This window comes from Dioscorea cayenensis, chromosome 8 (genome assembly GCF_009730915.1).
Source record: "Dioscorea cayenensis subsp. rotundata cultivar TDr96_F1 chromosome 8, TDr96_F1_v2_PseudoChromosome.rev07_lg8_w22 25.fasta, whole genome shotgun sequence".
NCBI classification, from domain to species: domain Eukaryota; kingdom Viridiplantae; phylum Streptophyta; class Magnoliopsida; order Dioscoreales; family Dioscoreaceae; genus Dioscorea; species Dioscorea cayenensis.
Window position 1 is genome coordinate 4511749 of NC_052478.1, and position 17427 is coordinate 4529175.

Here is a 17427-nt window from a genome sequence, read left to right on the forward strand (position 1 = left end):
TTTATAATATATTGTAAAATATTCATAAGTTTCTATATGTCACATTATAATATATTGTTTCTGTAGAGATTGAAGTATAGGTAAAGTTTGAACATCTTGAACATGAATGACTTCGCTTATGTTGAGAACCCTAAATAATTTTATTGTTTTTAGATTTAATTTATATATAATTAGTGTGAAAAGGGAGACTATTGGTAGTTCAATAAATATTTACCACAAAGTGCATAAATTGAAGAGTGTGAATTTGAAACTTTGCTTTCATAGTATGGTTTCATAAATATTGTTCATATAATGTAAACTAGGTCACAATATTATTTGCTAATTTAGATGTGAATCCCGTGTAAGAAAAACATTATTTCTTTTTGAATTACATGGCAAAGGAAATATGTCCCTAAAAAAATATTAAACCATTAGTACACTAAAAAATAAGCTTATTAATTTAATGATGCTATCGTCTTTGTAATAAAAAAAAAATGTGAAAAGAAGGTTCCACAATTAGTAATTCATTGAACATGAATAATGAAAGACGAATTAAATTTGGTTTTCAAACAATTAGAAATTGAATTCTCTCCTCTGATAACTTTGTCATAATCCAATTGTTCTCAAATTGGTCTATTTAATGGTCCAAAATAAGAATGTGACAAAAGAGTCAAAACACAAAAAGGTACCCTAGTGCTGTACACCATTCGTTGTTGGATCTTATCTTTATGTCCATTATTTTGTTGTCCTTTTCTATGAGAAATTAAATGTCAGTCATTTTTTATTTATTACTGTGGATCAAATATCGCTTACAATTTGAAAAGAAGGAAGGTGGGACATCTATATCAGCATGGCATGGGCAAAGAGTTGGTTGTGTGTGTTTTTTTTCTATATAAAATTAAAGTAGTAGAAAATCAAGTTTCATGTTTTGTGTTTCTCTAAAAAATATGAGCATCGCAAAAATTAAAGAACACTGACAATGATTGAAAAGCTTTAAACAAATAATACTTTTTTAATTTTTTTTATTTATCAATTTTTCTAAAATTAATTAAAATTAATTAATAATCCAAATTTTATAAAAAAAAAAATTATTACTTTTCAAACTATAATTATTTAAAATTTTACTAAATAGAATACATAATTTAATATTTAGTTGATTATGATTTATTAAAAATTATATAAATATATTAAATTTAAAAAATAAATTTTTAAAGAAATTATTAAATATTGTACATAATTTCTAAATAGATAAATATAAAAAAAACTCTAAAATATAGCAAGTAAAAACAGACAAAAGGAGTATTTAAAACATCATAATCAACAGTTAAAAAAAAAACATAAATAGAAGTAACCTTAAATAGTTTATTTTAAACATCCACTCCTCTAATACCAGATACTAAAGGCTCATGCAAATCACTTCCACCATCAACTTGTTCTATTGAATCATCCTTTTGATCAAGCTCTGTTTTTGTTCCATAATCCTCAACTTTTCCCCACAGAACTATGTACAATCCAACAATTGCAGCAATAGCACCAACCAAACTGCAAATTCAACATCACTTCAAACTTCAGCTATAAATCCATTTTCCTCAAAACCACTTTAAATGAATATTGTTGTGTTATAGAGAACTAGCTTAATATAATTACCGTCCGACGTAAAGAATTTCACCAAGTACCAAGAAGGTGAAGGTGGTAGTAATGACAGTGCCAAGAGGATTAAAGAGTACAGCAAAAAGAGGACCTCTTGTTGCAAGTGTCCATGCCAGCAGATAATATGGAACAGCAGTTTCAATAATTCCCTGAATTATGTTCAATTCAATCAATAAAAAATTCAATTCTCAAAAACTTTTTCCTTTTTTTGTTTCTTATGCTGCAGTAAATCTGAATACTTAACTCCAAATAAACAAGCGATGAGTTGAGTTTGTGTTCTGATTTTCCAAATATTCAAATTTTGATATATGAACCCTGTGAGGATGGCTGAGGATATGGCTGCAAGGAAACTTAGCCAAACTGATAGTGATAATGGATCAAGATAATGCTTGCAGAGTATAACCTGAAAGAAAGGATTGATTGATTGATTAGTGTTGTTCTTGACTCTTGAGATTGAATTCCAAGATTGATTAGCAGGTTTAATTATTACCTGTAAAATGAGACAAAAAGACAAACCAATAACGGTTCCGAAGAGAAGGATGGATCCTAGCATCAAATTTTGTTCTGATGATAGGAGAATTGAAGAGCCTTTGTACAAAGCCATGCACATTGCTCCTCCTATGCATATCAGAGTTCCGAAAATCTTCGCCATGCTCCTTAAGCTCCTCCATTTCAATTTCTCAAATCTGATCATGTTTACATCATTCGGAATAGCAAATTATATATAACAAAACTCTAGGCTCATACAATGTGTAAATACATCATAAGCATTAATTGTATATAATAACAACAGAGGAACAATACAGTCAAATATAGGGACTAAAAAATGCATTTAAGCCTTATTGATCAAATGATGACAAAATGAAAAAGATAAGATAATTAATTACCCAAGGAGTAGTGAGAGGAGAAAAGTCACACCAGGGATAAGATTGAGCATGGCTGTTGCCATTGAAGAAGATGTTAAGTTTAAACCTTGGTAATAGCAGAACTGGGTAACTGTTGTACTGAAATTAATCAAATCAAACAGTTCATACAAAGCATTTAAACTCAAACCAGAAATCACTCACTCTCTATATAAAAAACTAATTCAACATTAAAAAGAGATGATGATAAAGAAACATACCAAAAAACAGCAGTAACAAACACCCATAAGAAACCCTTCAATCCCAAAGCTAAGTTTTTTATCTTTCCTCTGCAAACAACATGAACTTTCAAAACAATAAAAAACAGAGAGAGACAGAGAGATGATCAAAGAAAAAAGAGAGATATTATGACAGACCTATTGAGAAGGATGGAAGTAGGAAACAAGACAAGAAAGGCCAAGCCTTGTTTGTAAGCCACAAAGACCATGACATTGAAGCCCTCTCTAAATGCTTGCTTGGTTAAGATAGTCATTGCTGCATAGATGGATTGAACCACCACCATTGCCAGGATAGCTTTTCCTCCATCATACCAACACAGTCTCATCTCTACAATCTACCCAGACTTGCTCAGATACACAGAATGAGGGCAAGAGGAAATTTTTACTAGTTTGAGACAGATAGAGATAAGATATGTGTGTATGTGTGTGTAAATTTCTTTTATGGTGAGACAGATCTAGAAACAAGATCAACGATGTGTGTGTGTGTGTGTGTGTGTGTTTGAAGTTAATAGTTTGAATGGCTTCCAAAAATAAATGTTGCAAGTGGTAGATATTTGGATTTTGGACGCTTGCTGATGTGAGCAAAAATACCGGATGAGAGAGGAATATAATTTTTTTAATAGAATTTTCAGTATTTTATTTTTTATTGAGCAAAAATACCGGATGAGAGAGGAATATAATAGAATTTTCAGTATTTTATTTTTTATTGATCAAAAATACCGGATGAGAGAGGAATATAATTTTTTTAATAGAATTTTCAGTATTTTATTTTTTATTTTTTTTAAGAAAGCGCGATAAAGTCACGGAACCCAGAGCGACGACGCGTGGAGGCTGCTACCATCTATCGAAACCACGCCTCACCTCGCATGAGATGAGTGATCGAACTCTGAGTGCACACTCAACATTCGAGATGAATCACCCTCACGCAGCGACCGGATACTTAATGAAGCCAAAATCATCATTTTCAGTATTTCATTCTATTTGGGAAGTATATTTTTTAATTTTTTTTTAGAGATCTCATTATCTCTCACTACACAGTGGACATCATAAGATGAATAAAATGAAGTACACTACTGAAAGGGTTCTATTTTTCACGCTGTGTGGAGGGCGTGACAACTACTATGGTGGACCACTAGATCTCTAATACCTATTTTTGCTTTTAATGCTCTCTTTCTTTCTTGATCCCATACCCATCAATCCCTCCCCAAATGGTGATAAGATCCAATCTCCAAATTCTTGTTTTTTGGTTGGATTTGAGCGCTCCACAGGAGAATGAATTGCCAATTATCCTATTATAAGGTCAACTAATTTATAATGTTCAATTCAGCATACCGTTGTTTTAGTTTTTAATATCTTTTTATATAAACAGGGCATGGCTTTCAAACTGATTAATTTGAAAAGGGAATATTTGGCCGTAGTTAGGAGAAAAAAAAATAATTCTTTTTAATTTGTGCTTTTAGCTTTGTTTAAATTAGTTTCACGAGCTCGATAAGTTGTTTTTTTATAAAACGAAGCGTTTTCGAGCTCAAAAAAATTTTTGTTTGGGTTAGTTTTTTCAATAAAACAGAGTGAAAAGAAAAAACACATAAACACTATTTTTTTCAGAAATTGGTCATGTGATGCTTTTGAAAAAACATTTTTCCAAAACATATTTGGGGGTTACATAATTACTTAATTGTCCTTATAAAATAAAGAAATGATCTAGATTTTTTAAGGTTTCTCTCTCAGTTTTTTGCATCCACATCCAATCTTTTTGGCTTCAAGATCTAAATGCCTCCTCTCCCGTCCACTCCTGCCCACACTCTTATGTGACAAAGGCATAATAATTGAGATATTATTATAATTCAATGAATGTTCATTTTACTAATTTGTTATTGAAAAAGTCTGTTTATGAATGCACATCCAAAAAACTTCCCAACTATAAAAATAATTCCACGTTAACATATCAAAACATAAAATACAGAGAATCACTTAAGTTAGAAAACACTTTTTCCAAAAAATTTTCTACTAAATTAAAAAAACACTTGTTTTTTTTAAAATCAATCTCAACAAGGCCATATCAGAAAAAAAGCATTTATGCAGTTTTTTTTTAATTTATTTTTACTTATACTAACTGGTTTAGGTATAATTATAAGAAAGTAAAGACTGGTTGTAGTTGTTATTATATCAGTCTATTATTGCAGTAGCAGATTGAATTCTCTGCCATCAAAGCTCAGACTCCACTTGCAAGGATGAACCCCTTTCTTTTGTTTATGAGCTGTTAATGTCACTAAATTTCTGATTCTGATTCTCATGTCTTTGTTTTTAGTCAGAACTTGTTGCTCTATGAAGTTCAATAATTGGCTGAAAGGCAGAAGGTGGGACATCCATGTTAGCGTGTGAACATCAATGTCCTTTTTTTGTTCCCCTTCTCTATAAAATTAGAGCTCGTATAAATCCAAGTTTCACATTTTGTTTTTCCCTTAAAGTATGAGCTTATATATATATCCTGCTGCAAAACATGAATTCAACAACCACTAAATAGCCCAATGAAAATAAAAAAATATGGTGGATGAGTGATGCAAGTCAAATTTCTTGTGCCGCAATACTATATAGTACTATACAAGCATACTGTAAAGATATCATAAAAATATTATATTAATACTATTTATCCACAATTCACATGATCCCCTATGAGAGAAGCCGTATTCTCCACTTTTTTAGGGTTGGGTGCATGTGACACTAAAGGAGTACTAGACACTAAAAAGCTTTTTAATAACTGTTTGGTTTAAACATCCACTCCTCTAGTACTAGACACTAAAGGCTCATGCAAATCACTTTGAACATCAGCTTCCTCTATTGAATCATCCTTTTGATCAAGCTTGGTTTTTGTTCCATAATCCGCACCTTTTCCCCACAAAACTATGTACAGTCCAACAATCACAGCAATAGCACCAACCAAACTGCAAATTCAATATCACATCAAAATTCAGCTATAAATCCATCTTCCTCAAAACCACTTTAAATAAATATTGATGGGAACTAGAGAACTAGTGTAATATAATTACCTTCCGACGTAAAGATTTTCGTGAAGTAACAAGAAGGTGAAGGTGGTAGTAATGACAGTGGTAAGAGGATTAAAGACTGCTGAAAAAAGAGGACCTCTTGCTGCAATTATCCATGCTTGAAGATAATATGTAACAGTAGTTCCAAAAATTCCCTGAATTATGTTCACTTCAATCAATAAAAATTTCAATTCTCCAAAAAAAAAAAATATATATTCCTTTATGTTTCTTATTCTGCAGTAAATTTGACTACTTAACTGAAAATAAACAAGCGATGAGTTGACTTTCTGTTCTGATTTTCCAAATATTCAAATTTTGATCTATGAACCATGTGAGGATGGCTGAGGATATGGCTGCCAGGAAACTTACCCAAACTGTTACTGATAATGGATCAAGATAATGCCTACAGATTATATCCTGAAGGAAAGAATTGATTGATTGATTAGTGTTGTTCTTAAGATTGAATTTGAAGATTAGTTGGTTTAATTATTACCTGTAAAATTAGCCAAGAAGACCAACCGATAATATTTGCGAAAAGTAAGATGCATCCTAACATAAAATTTTGTTTTGATGATTGGAGAATTGGAGAGCCTTTGTACAAAGCCATGCACATTGCTCCAGCTATGCATATCAGAGTCCCAAAAATCTTCGCCATGCTCCTTAAGCTCCTCAGTTTCAATTTCTCTAATCTTATCATGTTTTCATCATTAAGAACAGAGAATTATATACAACAGGACTCCAGACTCATGCAAAGTGTAAATAAATCATAAGCATGTATTGAACAGCAAGGGAACAATACAGTCAAATATAAGGACTAAAACTGCATTTAAGCCTTATTGATCAAATGATGACAAAATGAAAAGAAAAGATAGTTAATTACCCAAAGAGTAGTGAGATGAGAAAAGTCACACCAGGAATAAGATTGAGCATGGCTGTTGCCATTGAAGAAGATGTTAAGTTTAAACCTTGGTAATAGCAAAACTGGGTAATTGTTGTACTGAAATCAATCAAACCAAACAGTTCATATAAAGCATTTAAACTTATTAAACCAGAAATCACTCACTCTCTATGTAATAACCAATTCAACATTGAAAAAGGGATGATGACAAAGAAACATACCAAAAAATAGCAGCAACAAACACCCATGAGAAACCCTTCACTCCCAAAGCTAAGTGATTTATCTTTCCTCTGCAAACAACATGAACTTTCAATACAGCAGAAACAGAGAGAGGCGATCAAAGAAAAAGAGGGATATATTATAGACCTATTGAGAAGGATGGATGCAGTAAACAAGATAAGAAAGGCCAAGCCTTGTTTGTAAGCCACAAAGACCATGACATTGAAGCCCTCTCTAAGTGCTTGCTTGGTTAAGATAGTAATTGCTGCATAGATGGATTGCACCATCACCATTGCCAAGATAGCTTTTCCCCCATCATACGAACACTGTCTCATCTCTACCCAGCCTTGCTCAGCTACCGAGATGGTGAGCAAGAAGAGGAATGGTTACATTTCAGTATGAGACAGTTCGGATGGCTTCCAAAAAACATGGCCCCACAGGGTGTGATAAGTGGCAACAAATGTTTTTAAATTATAAAGCAATCAACAAAAGTTTTGTTTTTTATAACCAACCTGTCACAAAAAACTTGTTTCGAGCGTGCAAGAAACCGTAAAGGCTTTTTTTCGGGCTATTTCCAGTGATAATACTGATGTGGCTATCAACTCAAAATATGAAGTCGAAAGTGTGCCAGACTGCCATATGAAATATTGATCTGAATTTAAGATTTTGAGCTAATGACCACATCAGCATTATCACTAGAAACAATCCAGAAAGAGACCTTTATAGTCTCTCCTATCCTCAGAACAAATTTTTATGGCCACCAGATTATAAAAAAAAAACTTGTAATCTATTGCATTATAACTTAAAAACATTTGTGGCCACCATTCTACGTGAAATATGGATCTGAATTTAATATTTTGAGCGGGTAGCCACATCAGCACTCTCACTAAAAACATCCCAGAAAGAGGTCACAAGTAGTTTGGATGGCTTTGAAAAAATGGTCCAAAAGGTGCATGTTTGAACCCTACCATAAGTAAATTTGAGTTTGTATTTTCATGTCCATAAAAAATAATTGATGAAAAAAAAATATTTTTTTATAGAACTTTCGGTATTTGGCTCCACTTTGTGGGTATTATAAGATGAATAAAATAAAACAGATTATCATGTTTGCGTTACTGCTTAATTTAATACTAATGAGACATAATATTTGTTTTTTTCACAACAAGTCGCCCTTTATTCGAAAGAATGCTTTTAACCCAGAATGAGTGATTCTCTTGTGTCTAGCTTGTGATCAAAGTGGTAAGAGAATAGTGAGAACCCGTTGCAGCATGAAACAAGCCGAAGTACATGAGGATCAAATAGTGATGCATAGTACTCACATTGTTCCTATTTGCACGATCACAACTCAATGTTTTTTTTTTTTAATTTATAATTAGCCTTTTATATTATTAAAAGCACATTAATGGATTTTTCAAATTTTACCCTTATTTATATTAACTCTATTTTCAACTGTTGTTTTTTAGGTAGAATTATAAAAAATTAAATGCAGTGGTTGCAACTAGACCTGTCCAAGGGCCGGGCTACCCACCCAAACCCGAAGGCCCGCCCGAAATTTGGGCGGATTTGGACAAATATATAAGGCCCGATGTCCAGGCCTTAAACAGAAAAAGAAGCCCGTTTAAAAAATGGGCCGGGTTTGGGTTTTGTTGTTAAAAGCCCGACCGGCCCGGCCCGGCCCACATTATAAAATATATTTATTAATTAGGTTGGTATATACTTATACAATATATATATATATATATATATATATATATATATATATATATATATATATATATATATTTGATTGCCATTAATTATAATGATTTGAATTTTAGTTATTTTAATTAAATAAAGATTTATATTTGGCATTTTAACTTTTAAGTATTTTGTAGAATAATATTTGGTCATATCCACATATTAATAATATTGTTAATTTTTTTTATAATTTATAGATTATTTAATAAAAGCTATTTAGGCGGGCTTGGGCGGGCCTTGGGTAGAGGTCATTAAATTTGGACGGGCTTAGGCAAGGATTAAGGCCCGAATTTTCGGGCAGGGCCCGGCTTGGGCAAGGTTGAATTTTAGTAATTTTGATTTAAGCCCGGCCCGGCCCATGGACAGGTCTAGTTGCAGCGTTATGGGTACTTTAGATAAATTAAGTAACTATTTTATTAAAATTATTTTTAAAAAATATTATAAAAAAAAATATTACAAAAATACTACATTTTATTATAATGGATGTGGTTTATTTATTTATTTTTTTTAAATACCGCAGCTTATTAATTACTAAAAATTTATTTAAATGTAAAACAACTATCATCTCTTGCACTTTTGTAATATTTCAACTTAAAATTTGTGACAAATTAAAAAGTAATAAAGAAGTCGCACTTATTTACCATCTTAAAAAATCAAATATTTTAAAATTTAATAAATATTTTATTAAATCAATTATTTTTATTTAATTTAAATTAAGTTTATCAATAATACTAAATAATTAATAATAATAATAATAGGGTAATTTCATCATTTTGTAATAGTAATATAAATACAATATATTCAGCTATAACAAATCAAACAACTGTAATATAGATTTTCATTTGCCTAGAATTTCAGTAGTTGACTAGAGCATCGCTCAGTTCGGTAATCAAACCGAATTGAAGTATTGGTTAACTGAACCAAAATATATTAAAAAATAAGAATCAAACCGAACCAAATAAAGATAAAAACCGAAATTAACCAAACCAAAATTTTTCCGATTAGATTATTAACAAAAAAATTATAATTTAACCGAAATTATATATAAAAAAAGTTTTTAAATCATCTGTAGGGCAATTAATTGAACTATTAATTCATAAATTTTTTTAATTCGTCATTCTACCATTTTAGGTTGATTATAACCAATTAAGTAATGGGGTTATAAATTAATCATATATAATTTATAAAAAACCAGCTTACAATATGTAATATAATTCAGTTCAATTTCGACTAAATCAAATTTTTTTTTAAAAAAACAAAAAAACTAACCGTGAATAAAATTATCAATAGAATTGTTACCAAACTAAACCAGAAAAAATTTGATAACTAAACCAAACTTCTTATTTGGTTTGATTTGAATTGGTATTCAGTTATTCCGAATAATACTCACCCCTATTGTCGACAACCAAACAATGTCTATGTGATGCACATGTAGCATTGAATTGGGCTGCCAATTTTTTTCTTTTTGATTATTTTTTAGTAGCAATTATCCATCCATCTCTCTCTCTCTCTCTCTCTCTCTCTCTCTCTCACACACACACACACACACACACACACACACACACACACACACACCTCAAATAGCCATCCTGCCAACTCCCGGCATGGCCCATCTCAAGCTCCTCGTCTCCCAGTACGGCAGTACCACTGCTTCTCCACACCTTCATCACCTTCTCCCCAGTCCAGCAAGCCTTACTTGCCGGACTTAGACACCAAGATGGCATGTGAGTTCATGGACTTAATTATCAGTTGTTTCTTTTTCAATAAATTATGATTTATTTATTTTAATAAAATAAAAATAGGGGATCATCAATTCAAGCCTAGTAATTAATACACAGAATTGTGCATTTTTGTAAGTAATTTTTTTTTACAATTTAAAAAAGACCATTTTATTGAATTTTAAAATTAATTAAGTTTTTTTGGTTAGAAAGATTATGTTATTATGGTAATGTAAATAAGCATGGAGGGAGTATAAATAAAAAAATGAAAACACTAACAAGGAATAATCAAGTTTATCAATAGCAAAGTAACTGTGAGAGTGATGATGTATCAACTCAAAATGCCATCTTTTTAAATTTTTTGGTTGCATTTAATCAATTAAAAAATATAGGTAAGTTATGAGAAGAATTGGAACCTTTTACTTTTGAGTTAGGAAAAGAATAAAATATTAATTACCCTATCATAAGGTAATCAATTCCCAAAGTTCAATTAATTTAGTAGATATTATTATTATTATTATTATTATTATTATTATTATTATTATTATTATTATTTCACGATAGGACATGCCTTTGTGCTGATTAATTTATAAAATTTTGGAAAATTTGGCGGGTAAGTAAGAGAAAAAAAATCATTTTTTATTTGACAAGATTTTGATGTTTTATATAGTTTAATGGAAATTAAGTGTCTTCTAATTAAGAACGAAGTTATTTTATACTCATGGTTGTGTTTCTATTCTTAATTGCTGGAACAACTTAGGTGTTGTTTGTTTGCAAGGAATGTAATTTAGGAGGAATTAGTTAGAAATGAGAATAAGGGCGAATGGATTAGGAATGGAAGAAAAACTATGTTTGGTTGGAGGGTACAAGAGAGTAATTCATTGGGAATGAAAAAAATAAAAATAAATAAATGTGAGAAATGTTTTTTATTTCTTTATTGAGTGAATATTAAATAAATAAATATATTAGTTAATAAAATTATTTTATTTGTAATATGTTATCATTATTGTTATAAATTTTTTTTTTATAATTAATTTTACAATTAATCTTTATTATTATTGTTATCATTTTAAAATACGTGGAAAATGTTGTTTTTTTTTACAATGTTATATTGTTATTTTTATTATTTTATTATTTAATTATTTAATTATTATTATTATTATTATTATTATTATTATTATTATTGTTTTGTTGAATGACCAAAGGAAAAAGGAAAGAATGACAAAATTTGAATGGGAAAATATTTAATGTCGGGGGTAAAATGGACATTTTATGATCCGAATTGGGCATTCCTAATGAAAATGGGATGAATGGCAATCAACTTTCTCCCCTCATCTCATTGCCAACCAAACAAAGCATTGGGCCCATTCCCAATCCATTCCCAATCCAAACCTTATAAACAAACATCACCTTAATACTAGTGAGAGGTAGTATTAATTTATTCCAAACCAAGTCATCATTTATTCCAAAATTTTAAGTTCGGAATAAGTGATTCATTTGTGTTAGGATCCTAATCAGGGTGAAAAGGACTTAGTGAACCCCTTGTAGCATTAAAAAAATGAAGTACATAAAGACTAATAAAGGGTGATGAATAGTGCACCAAAACTAACAAGATATAATCCGGTTTATCAATAGCAAAAGTAACTATGAGTAATGGTGTATCTAACTCAAGTTGTCATCTTTTTAACCAACTGAAAAATGTGAGGGGAGAGATGAGTGGAGAAAATTAAAGCTTTTATGTTATTATTATATCAGTCTATTATAGAAGTAGCCGATTGAATTCTCAGCCATCAAAGCATAGAATCATCCACTTGCAAGGATGAAATTAATTCCACGCCAGCTGTTGTCTTCTGTGCTGTCTAATCCATATCTAATGAGCTGTCAAATTCCTGATTATAATTCACATCTCTCTCATGACCAATTAATCAATAGAGTTCAATAATAATGCATGATATCACGGCTGAAAACAATAAGGCTGGGGGACATCAATAGTGGGGCTTTGTGGGGTTGGTGTAAGCAGGCGTAGCCGATCGCCGCACGGTGTCGATTTTGGCGGATCAACCCCGCAACAACATCCATGTTAGCATGTGAACAAAGATATGTTTTAATTTTGCTCTATAAGCTGCTTGTTGAATATCAAGTTGCACGTTTGTGTAAGTCTCTCAAAGTAAGAGCATTTATTTATATTAAAAAGAGTTCAATGATTGAAAAAGTTCAAACAGAGCACATATCCAATACATCATAATTGGCGGTAAAGGCTCATGCAAATCACTTTGACCATAAATACATAAAAGCTTTTACCATAAATAGTTTACTTTAAACATCCACTTCTCTAGTACCAGGCAGTAAAGGCTCATGCAAATCACTTTGACCATCAACTTGTTCTATTGAATCATCCTTTTGATCAAGCTTTGTTTTTGTTCCATAATCCTCAGCTTTTCCCCACAGAACTATGTATAATCCAACAATCACAACAAAAGCACCAACCAAACTGCAAATTCAATATTACATCAAAATTCAACTATAAATCCATCTTTCTGATGATAACCACTTTAAATAAACATTGATGTGAACTAATTAAAGAACTAACTTAATATAATTTTACCTTCCGACGTAAAGATTTTCGTGAAGGATCAAGAAGGTGATGGTGGTAGCAATGATAGTTGCAAGAGGATTAAAGAGTGCAGAAAAAAGAGCACCTCTTCTTTCAATTGTCCATGCTTGCAGATAAAATGTAGTACCAGATCCGAAAATCCCCTGGATTAATTATGTTCAGTTCAATCAATAAAAATTTCAATTCTCAAAAAATTTTGTTTTTTCATTTTGGTTTTTATTATTATGTTGTAAATCTGAATTCTTACTACAAATAAGCAAGCAATGAGTTGAGTTCTTGTTCTGATTTTCCAGATATTCAAATTTCGATCGATGCACAATGTGAAGATGGCTGATAGGATTGTTGCAAGGAAACTTATCCAAACTGATAATGATAACGGATCAAGATAATTACGCTTACAGATTATACCCTGAAAGAAAGAATTGATTGATTCATTGATTAGTGTTGTTCTTTATGATTGAATTTGAAGAATAGTATGCTTAATATATTATTACCTGTAAAATTAGCCAAAGAGACCAACAAATATCAGTTCCGAAGAGAAAGATGCATCCTAATACCAAATTTTGTTCTGGTGATGATAGGAGAATTGCAGAGCCTTTGTACAAAGCCATGCACATTGCTCCTCCTATGCATATCAGAGTTCCGAAAATCTTCGCCATGCTCCTTAAGCTCCTCAATTCCAATTTCTCCAATCTGATCATGTTTACATCATTAGGAATAGAGAATTGTATATAATAAAACTCTTTGACTCATACAATTTGTAAATTAATCATAAGCATGCATTGAACAACAAATGAACAATACTGTTAAATATAGAGACTAAAAAAGCAATTAAACCTTATTGATCAAATGAAGATAAAAATGCAAAAAGGAAAAGATAATTACCCAAGGAAAAGAGAGATGAGAAAAGTCACACCAGGGATAAGATTGAGCATGGCTGTTGTCATTGAAGAAGATGACAGTTGTAAACCTTGGAAATAGCAGTTCTGGCTAACTGTTGTACTGAAATCAATCAAAACAAACAATTCTCACAAACCATTTAAACTCAAACCAGAAATCACTCATATAAAAACTAATTAAACATTAGAAAGAAATAATGATAAAGAAACATACCCAAAGAGAGCAGTGATAAACACCAATGTGAAACCCTTCCCTCCCAAAGCCAAGTGGTTTATCTTTCCTCTGCAAACAAAATCAACTTTCAAAACAATAGAAAAACACACACACACACAGAGATGGTAATGATAAAAGAAAAAAGAGAGAGATATATATCATAGACCTGTTGAGAAGGATGGATGCAGGAAACAAGACAAGAAAGGCAATGCCTTGTCTGTAAACCACAATGACCCTAGGATTGAACCCTTCTCTTAATGCTTGCTTGGAAAAGATAGCCACTCCTGCATAGATGGATTGCACCACCACCATTGCCAAGATAGCTCTCCCCTCATCATACCACCACTGGTTCATCTCTAACTAAACTTGCTCAGATAACAGAGATAGAGATCAAGAGGAAAAGCTCCTTTTAAGCTTGAGCCAGGACAGATAAAGATAAGATCAATGACTTGTGTGTGTCAGTTTGTGTGTGTGAAGTTGGTAGTATGGATGCCTTCAACAAAACAGACAAGAGTGTATCATTTATTTATTTATTTATTTATTATATGAATTAAAAAAAAAAAAAAAGAAGAAAAACATATGACTATCTTTTCTCCATGTGGGGCTGTAGTGTGATCAAGTAGTATCATCTGTTTGGTTGCTTTTGCTTATTATTGCGTCTACTTTATCTAAATATAATTATGGGTTTTTTTAATCTGTTAAATAGTAAATAAAGAGTACTTAATACTTATATAATATTTTATACTATATATAGTACTATAATAATATTACCGACACAAATTCTACTATGGGCCTGCTCATTCATTATCTTGTAATATCTATATTAAGTAACGGTTGTTATGATAATGTTAGTTAATATAATTTAAATATGATTATAGAAAATAATAAAAAAAATTTATGCATCACATCAAGTCGACCTGCATTTCAATCATACTGTCTTGCTAAGATTTGTGTCCTTGTCACACTGTTATATTCATCTTTAAATAAAATAAAATAAAATAAAATGTATTATCAAAGAATATTTCATTTCAATCTTAATTTTTTCAAACTTGATTAATTAAGTTTTAGTCCACATATAATATAAGTAGTTTCTCGATGATTCGCAAATGAACTAGTCTCTTGTAAAATGTAATTTTTTTATTCAAAGACTTGAATGTAATATGTGAACTTTCAAGGGGTTATATGAAAGTTTTGTCAGTTTCGTCTCCACGTGTCCCTTCCCAAAAGCGGCGGGAGGAATGAAACCCTCGAGAGTTCCAACGGCATCGTTTCTAGGGTTTCCATTTGGGAAGATGGGGAAGAGTGGATCCATGGGAGCTCGAAGGAAGGAGACGAAGCGGGGCCGGAAGAGGACGACGAAGTGCTTTGCGACCGCCGTGGTGGACTATCTGGTCACCGATTCCTACTTTTACGCTCCCTTGATTGACCCCATGGCCGTCAATCCCTCCCCTCCTTGTGATAAGATCCTATCTCCAACTTCTAATTCCCAAGGTTCGATTCAGTGCTGTAGATTGTTGTTTTAATTTTTACTTTTTTTAAAAAAAATTTACAATAGGGCATGCCTTCAAGCTGATTAATTTGAGAATTTTTGGAAAATTTGGCTGTAGTTAGGAGAAAAATCATACTTTTATGGCAAGATTTTGATGTTTTATATAGTTTGAATGTTCAAAGCTTTTGTTTTGTTAGGAATTAAGGGTGGATTCGAATTGAGAATGGAGTTACTATATACTCATGTGTTCCTGTTCTTAATTGCTGGCATAATTTGATACTATTGAGAAAGAGTATTTTTTTTTTATTCCAGAGCAAGACTCTCTTTAATCCAGAGGAACGTTTCTAATTTGGAATAAGTGATTCATTGGTGTTTGGCTCTTGATCAGGTTGCATGGGGCTTAGTGCACCTCTTGTAGCTTCAAACAAGGTGAAGTACATAAGGATCAGAGAGTGATGATCCATAGTACAAAGAAAGATAAATAAAAAAAGCTAACAAGATATAATCAGGGATATTGACAGAAAAGTAACCATGGGCAATGATATATCAGCTCAAAATGTCATTTTTTTGGCATTCGCTTGTTGCATTTAACAAACCGGAATATGTGGCGAAATGGTGTTTGATAGAAATGAGTGGAGAAATGGTGAGCTTTTAAAGCTTTGATGCTGTTTTTGTGTCAGTCTATTATTGCAGTAGCTGATTGAATTCTCTCCTGTCAAAGCCTAGAAATCCACTTGCAAGGATGAAGTTAATACTAGACCAGCTGGTGTGTACTCTGCTGCCAAATGCATGTGCTCCTTTGTTGTGTTTATGAGCTGTTATCACTCACTTTCACATAGTTACTGTGTTCTGGATCTAGTAATAGTGTCTTTACATATTGACATTCGGTTTCATATTCTTCTTCAGATGGAGTAACTATGGTGCAGCTGCAGAAACTGCAGGTGAAGTGAATGCACTTCTAGATCTCTCCGTTATTTTCGTAATTTAGGATTTATACCTTGCTGTAGTCTGCTTCTGTTTTATGCTCAACTAATGTTATTAGTCCTTGGCTGCTGTAATTGTTCTCTTTCATGTATATATTAATGATCCTGCTGTTTACCAAATCAAAGCTTACTGTACTGTGAATTTTACTTGAACTATTCAAGAAAAACGCAATGTCTGTGTGCCAGTTTGTCACCGTTTACTGAATGAATGTTGCTTTACACTTTGTTTCTGTTCATTGATTTTCTTGTTTGGAATCATTCTTTCCTGAGAAGTCAGGATCAAATTTGAAGTGAATTTATTGAATTCTGCTTCTGTTTTCTTATTATTACAAATTCTAGCCCCTTAAATTCAGTTGTGACTTCCCATATCATTTTTGGTTTAATCTTCCTTGCTGCAGGTCTTGCAGTCATGTCCTTAATTCGTCGATGATTATTTCTTTCTCAATGGTTGTGCTCATTCCTCATACATTTCTGGTGCATTAGATTTTCTGATGATAAGGCCCAGCAAATGAGTTTGTCTCTGTTTCAATATCTGACTTTTCATGTTCAATAAGTGCATTTTATGAGCGCCCATGATCTGCTTTAATTTGCATCTGCATTCCTTAAATTCTCAAGTTTGAATGTTCTAATGTGGCTTTCATTTTGCCTCAACCCTAGTGTGATCTTTATCTCAGAAACTAATTTTATTGCTTCCCTGCATTTCTCATTTCCAGTTATCTTTAACGAGTCTGAAAAGCCTAAGAGATCACTTTTTGGGTAGAATGTTTTGCTTCTGTTCTTAGTTTTTGGAGATAATTTTTCTATAAAATCATAGAAAATAAATTTTGTGAAAAAAAAAAGTA

The 17427-nt window shown here is 31.8% G+C and overlaps 3 protein-coding genes across 5 annotated transcripts; all 3 read right to left on the minus strand.

Moving 5' to 3' along the window:
- Positions 1–1253: 1253 nt before the first annotated feature.
- LOC120266607 (WAT1-related protein At4g28040-like) lies at positions 1254–3156 on the minus strand. The gene is made up of 7 exons (XM_039274248.1): positions 2909–3156; positions 2753–2821; positions 2517–2633; positions 2120–2315; positions 1874–2032; positions 1627–1778; positions 1254–1521 (listed from the first exon to the last, which is right to left on the minus strand). Exons 1-7 carry the CDS (start codon positions 3094–3096, stop codon positions 1347–1349), a joined length of 1056 nt encoding a protein of 351 aa, XP_039130182.1. The 5' UTR covers positions 3097–3156; the 3' UTR covers positions 1254–1346.
- A 2222-nt stretch (positions 3157–5378) lies between these two features.
- On the minus strand, positions 5379–7367 carry LOC120266438 (WAT1-related protein At4g28040-like). Of its 2 annotated transcripts, none has more exons than XM_039274066.1 (7): positions 7079–7367; positions 6934–7002; positions 6695–6811; positions 6308–6503; positions 6184–6231; positions 5818–5969; positions 5379–5712 (listed from the first exon to the last, which is right to left on the minus strand). In XM_039274066.1, the coding sequence occupies exons 1-7, from the start codon at positions 7264–7266 to the stop codon at positions 5538–5540; spliced, it is 945 nt and encodes a 314-aa protein (XP_039130000.1). In that variant the 5' UTR covers positions 7267–7367; the 3' UTR covers positions 5379–5537. The 2 variants fall into 2 exon arrangements, with proteins under 2 accessions (XP_039130000.1, XP_039129999.1); XM_039274065.1 differs by having other exon boundaries at positions 6073–6231; positions 7079–7365.
- A 5167-nt stretch (positions 7368–12534) lies between these two features.
- Positions 12535–14581, minus strand: LOC120266520 (WAT1-related protein At4g30420-like). 2 transcript variants are annotated; one of them, XM_039274158.1, is made up of 7 exons: positions 14280–14579; positions 14114–14182; positions 13886–14002; positions 13495–13693; positions 13248–13409; positions 12992–13143; positions 12591–12877 (listed from the first exon to the last, which is right to left on the minus strand). In XM_039274158.1, the coding sequence occupies exons 1-7, from the start codon at positions 14465–14467 to the stop codon at positions 12703–12705; spliced, it is 1062 nt and encodes a 353-aa protein (XP_039130092.1). In that variant the 5' UTR covers positions 14468–14579; the 3' UTR covers positions 12591–12702. The 2 variants fall into 2 exon arrangements, with proteins under 2 accessions (XP_039130093.1, XP_039130092.1); XM_039274159.1 differs by lacking the exon at positions 13248–13409 and having other exon boundaries at positions 12535–12877; positions 14280–14581.
- Positions 14582–17427: the final 2846 nt, after the last annotated feature.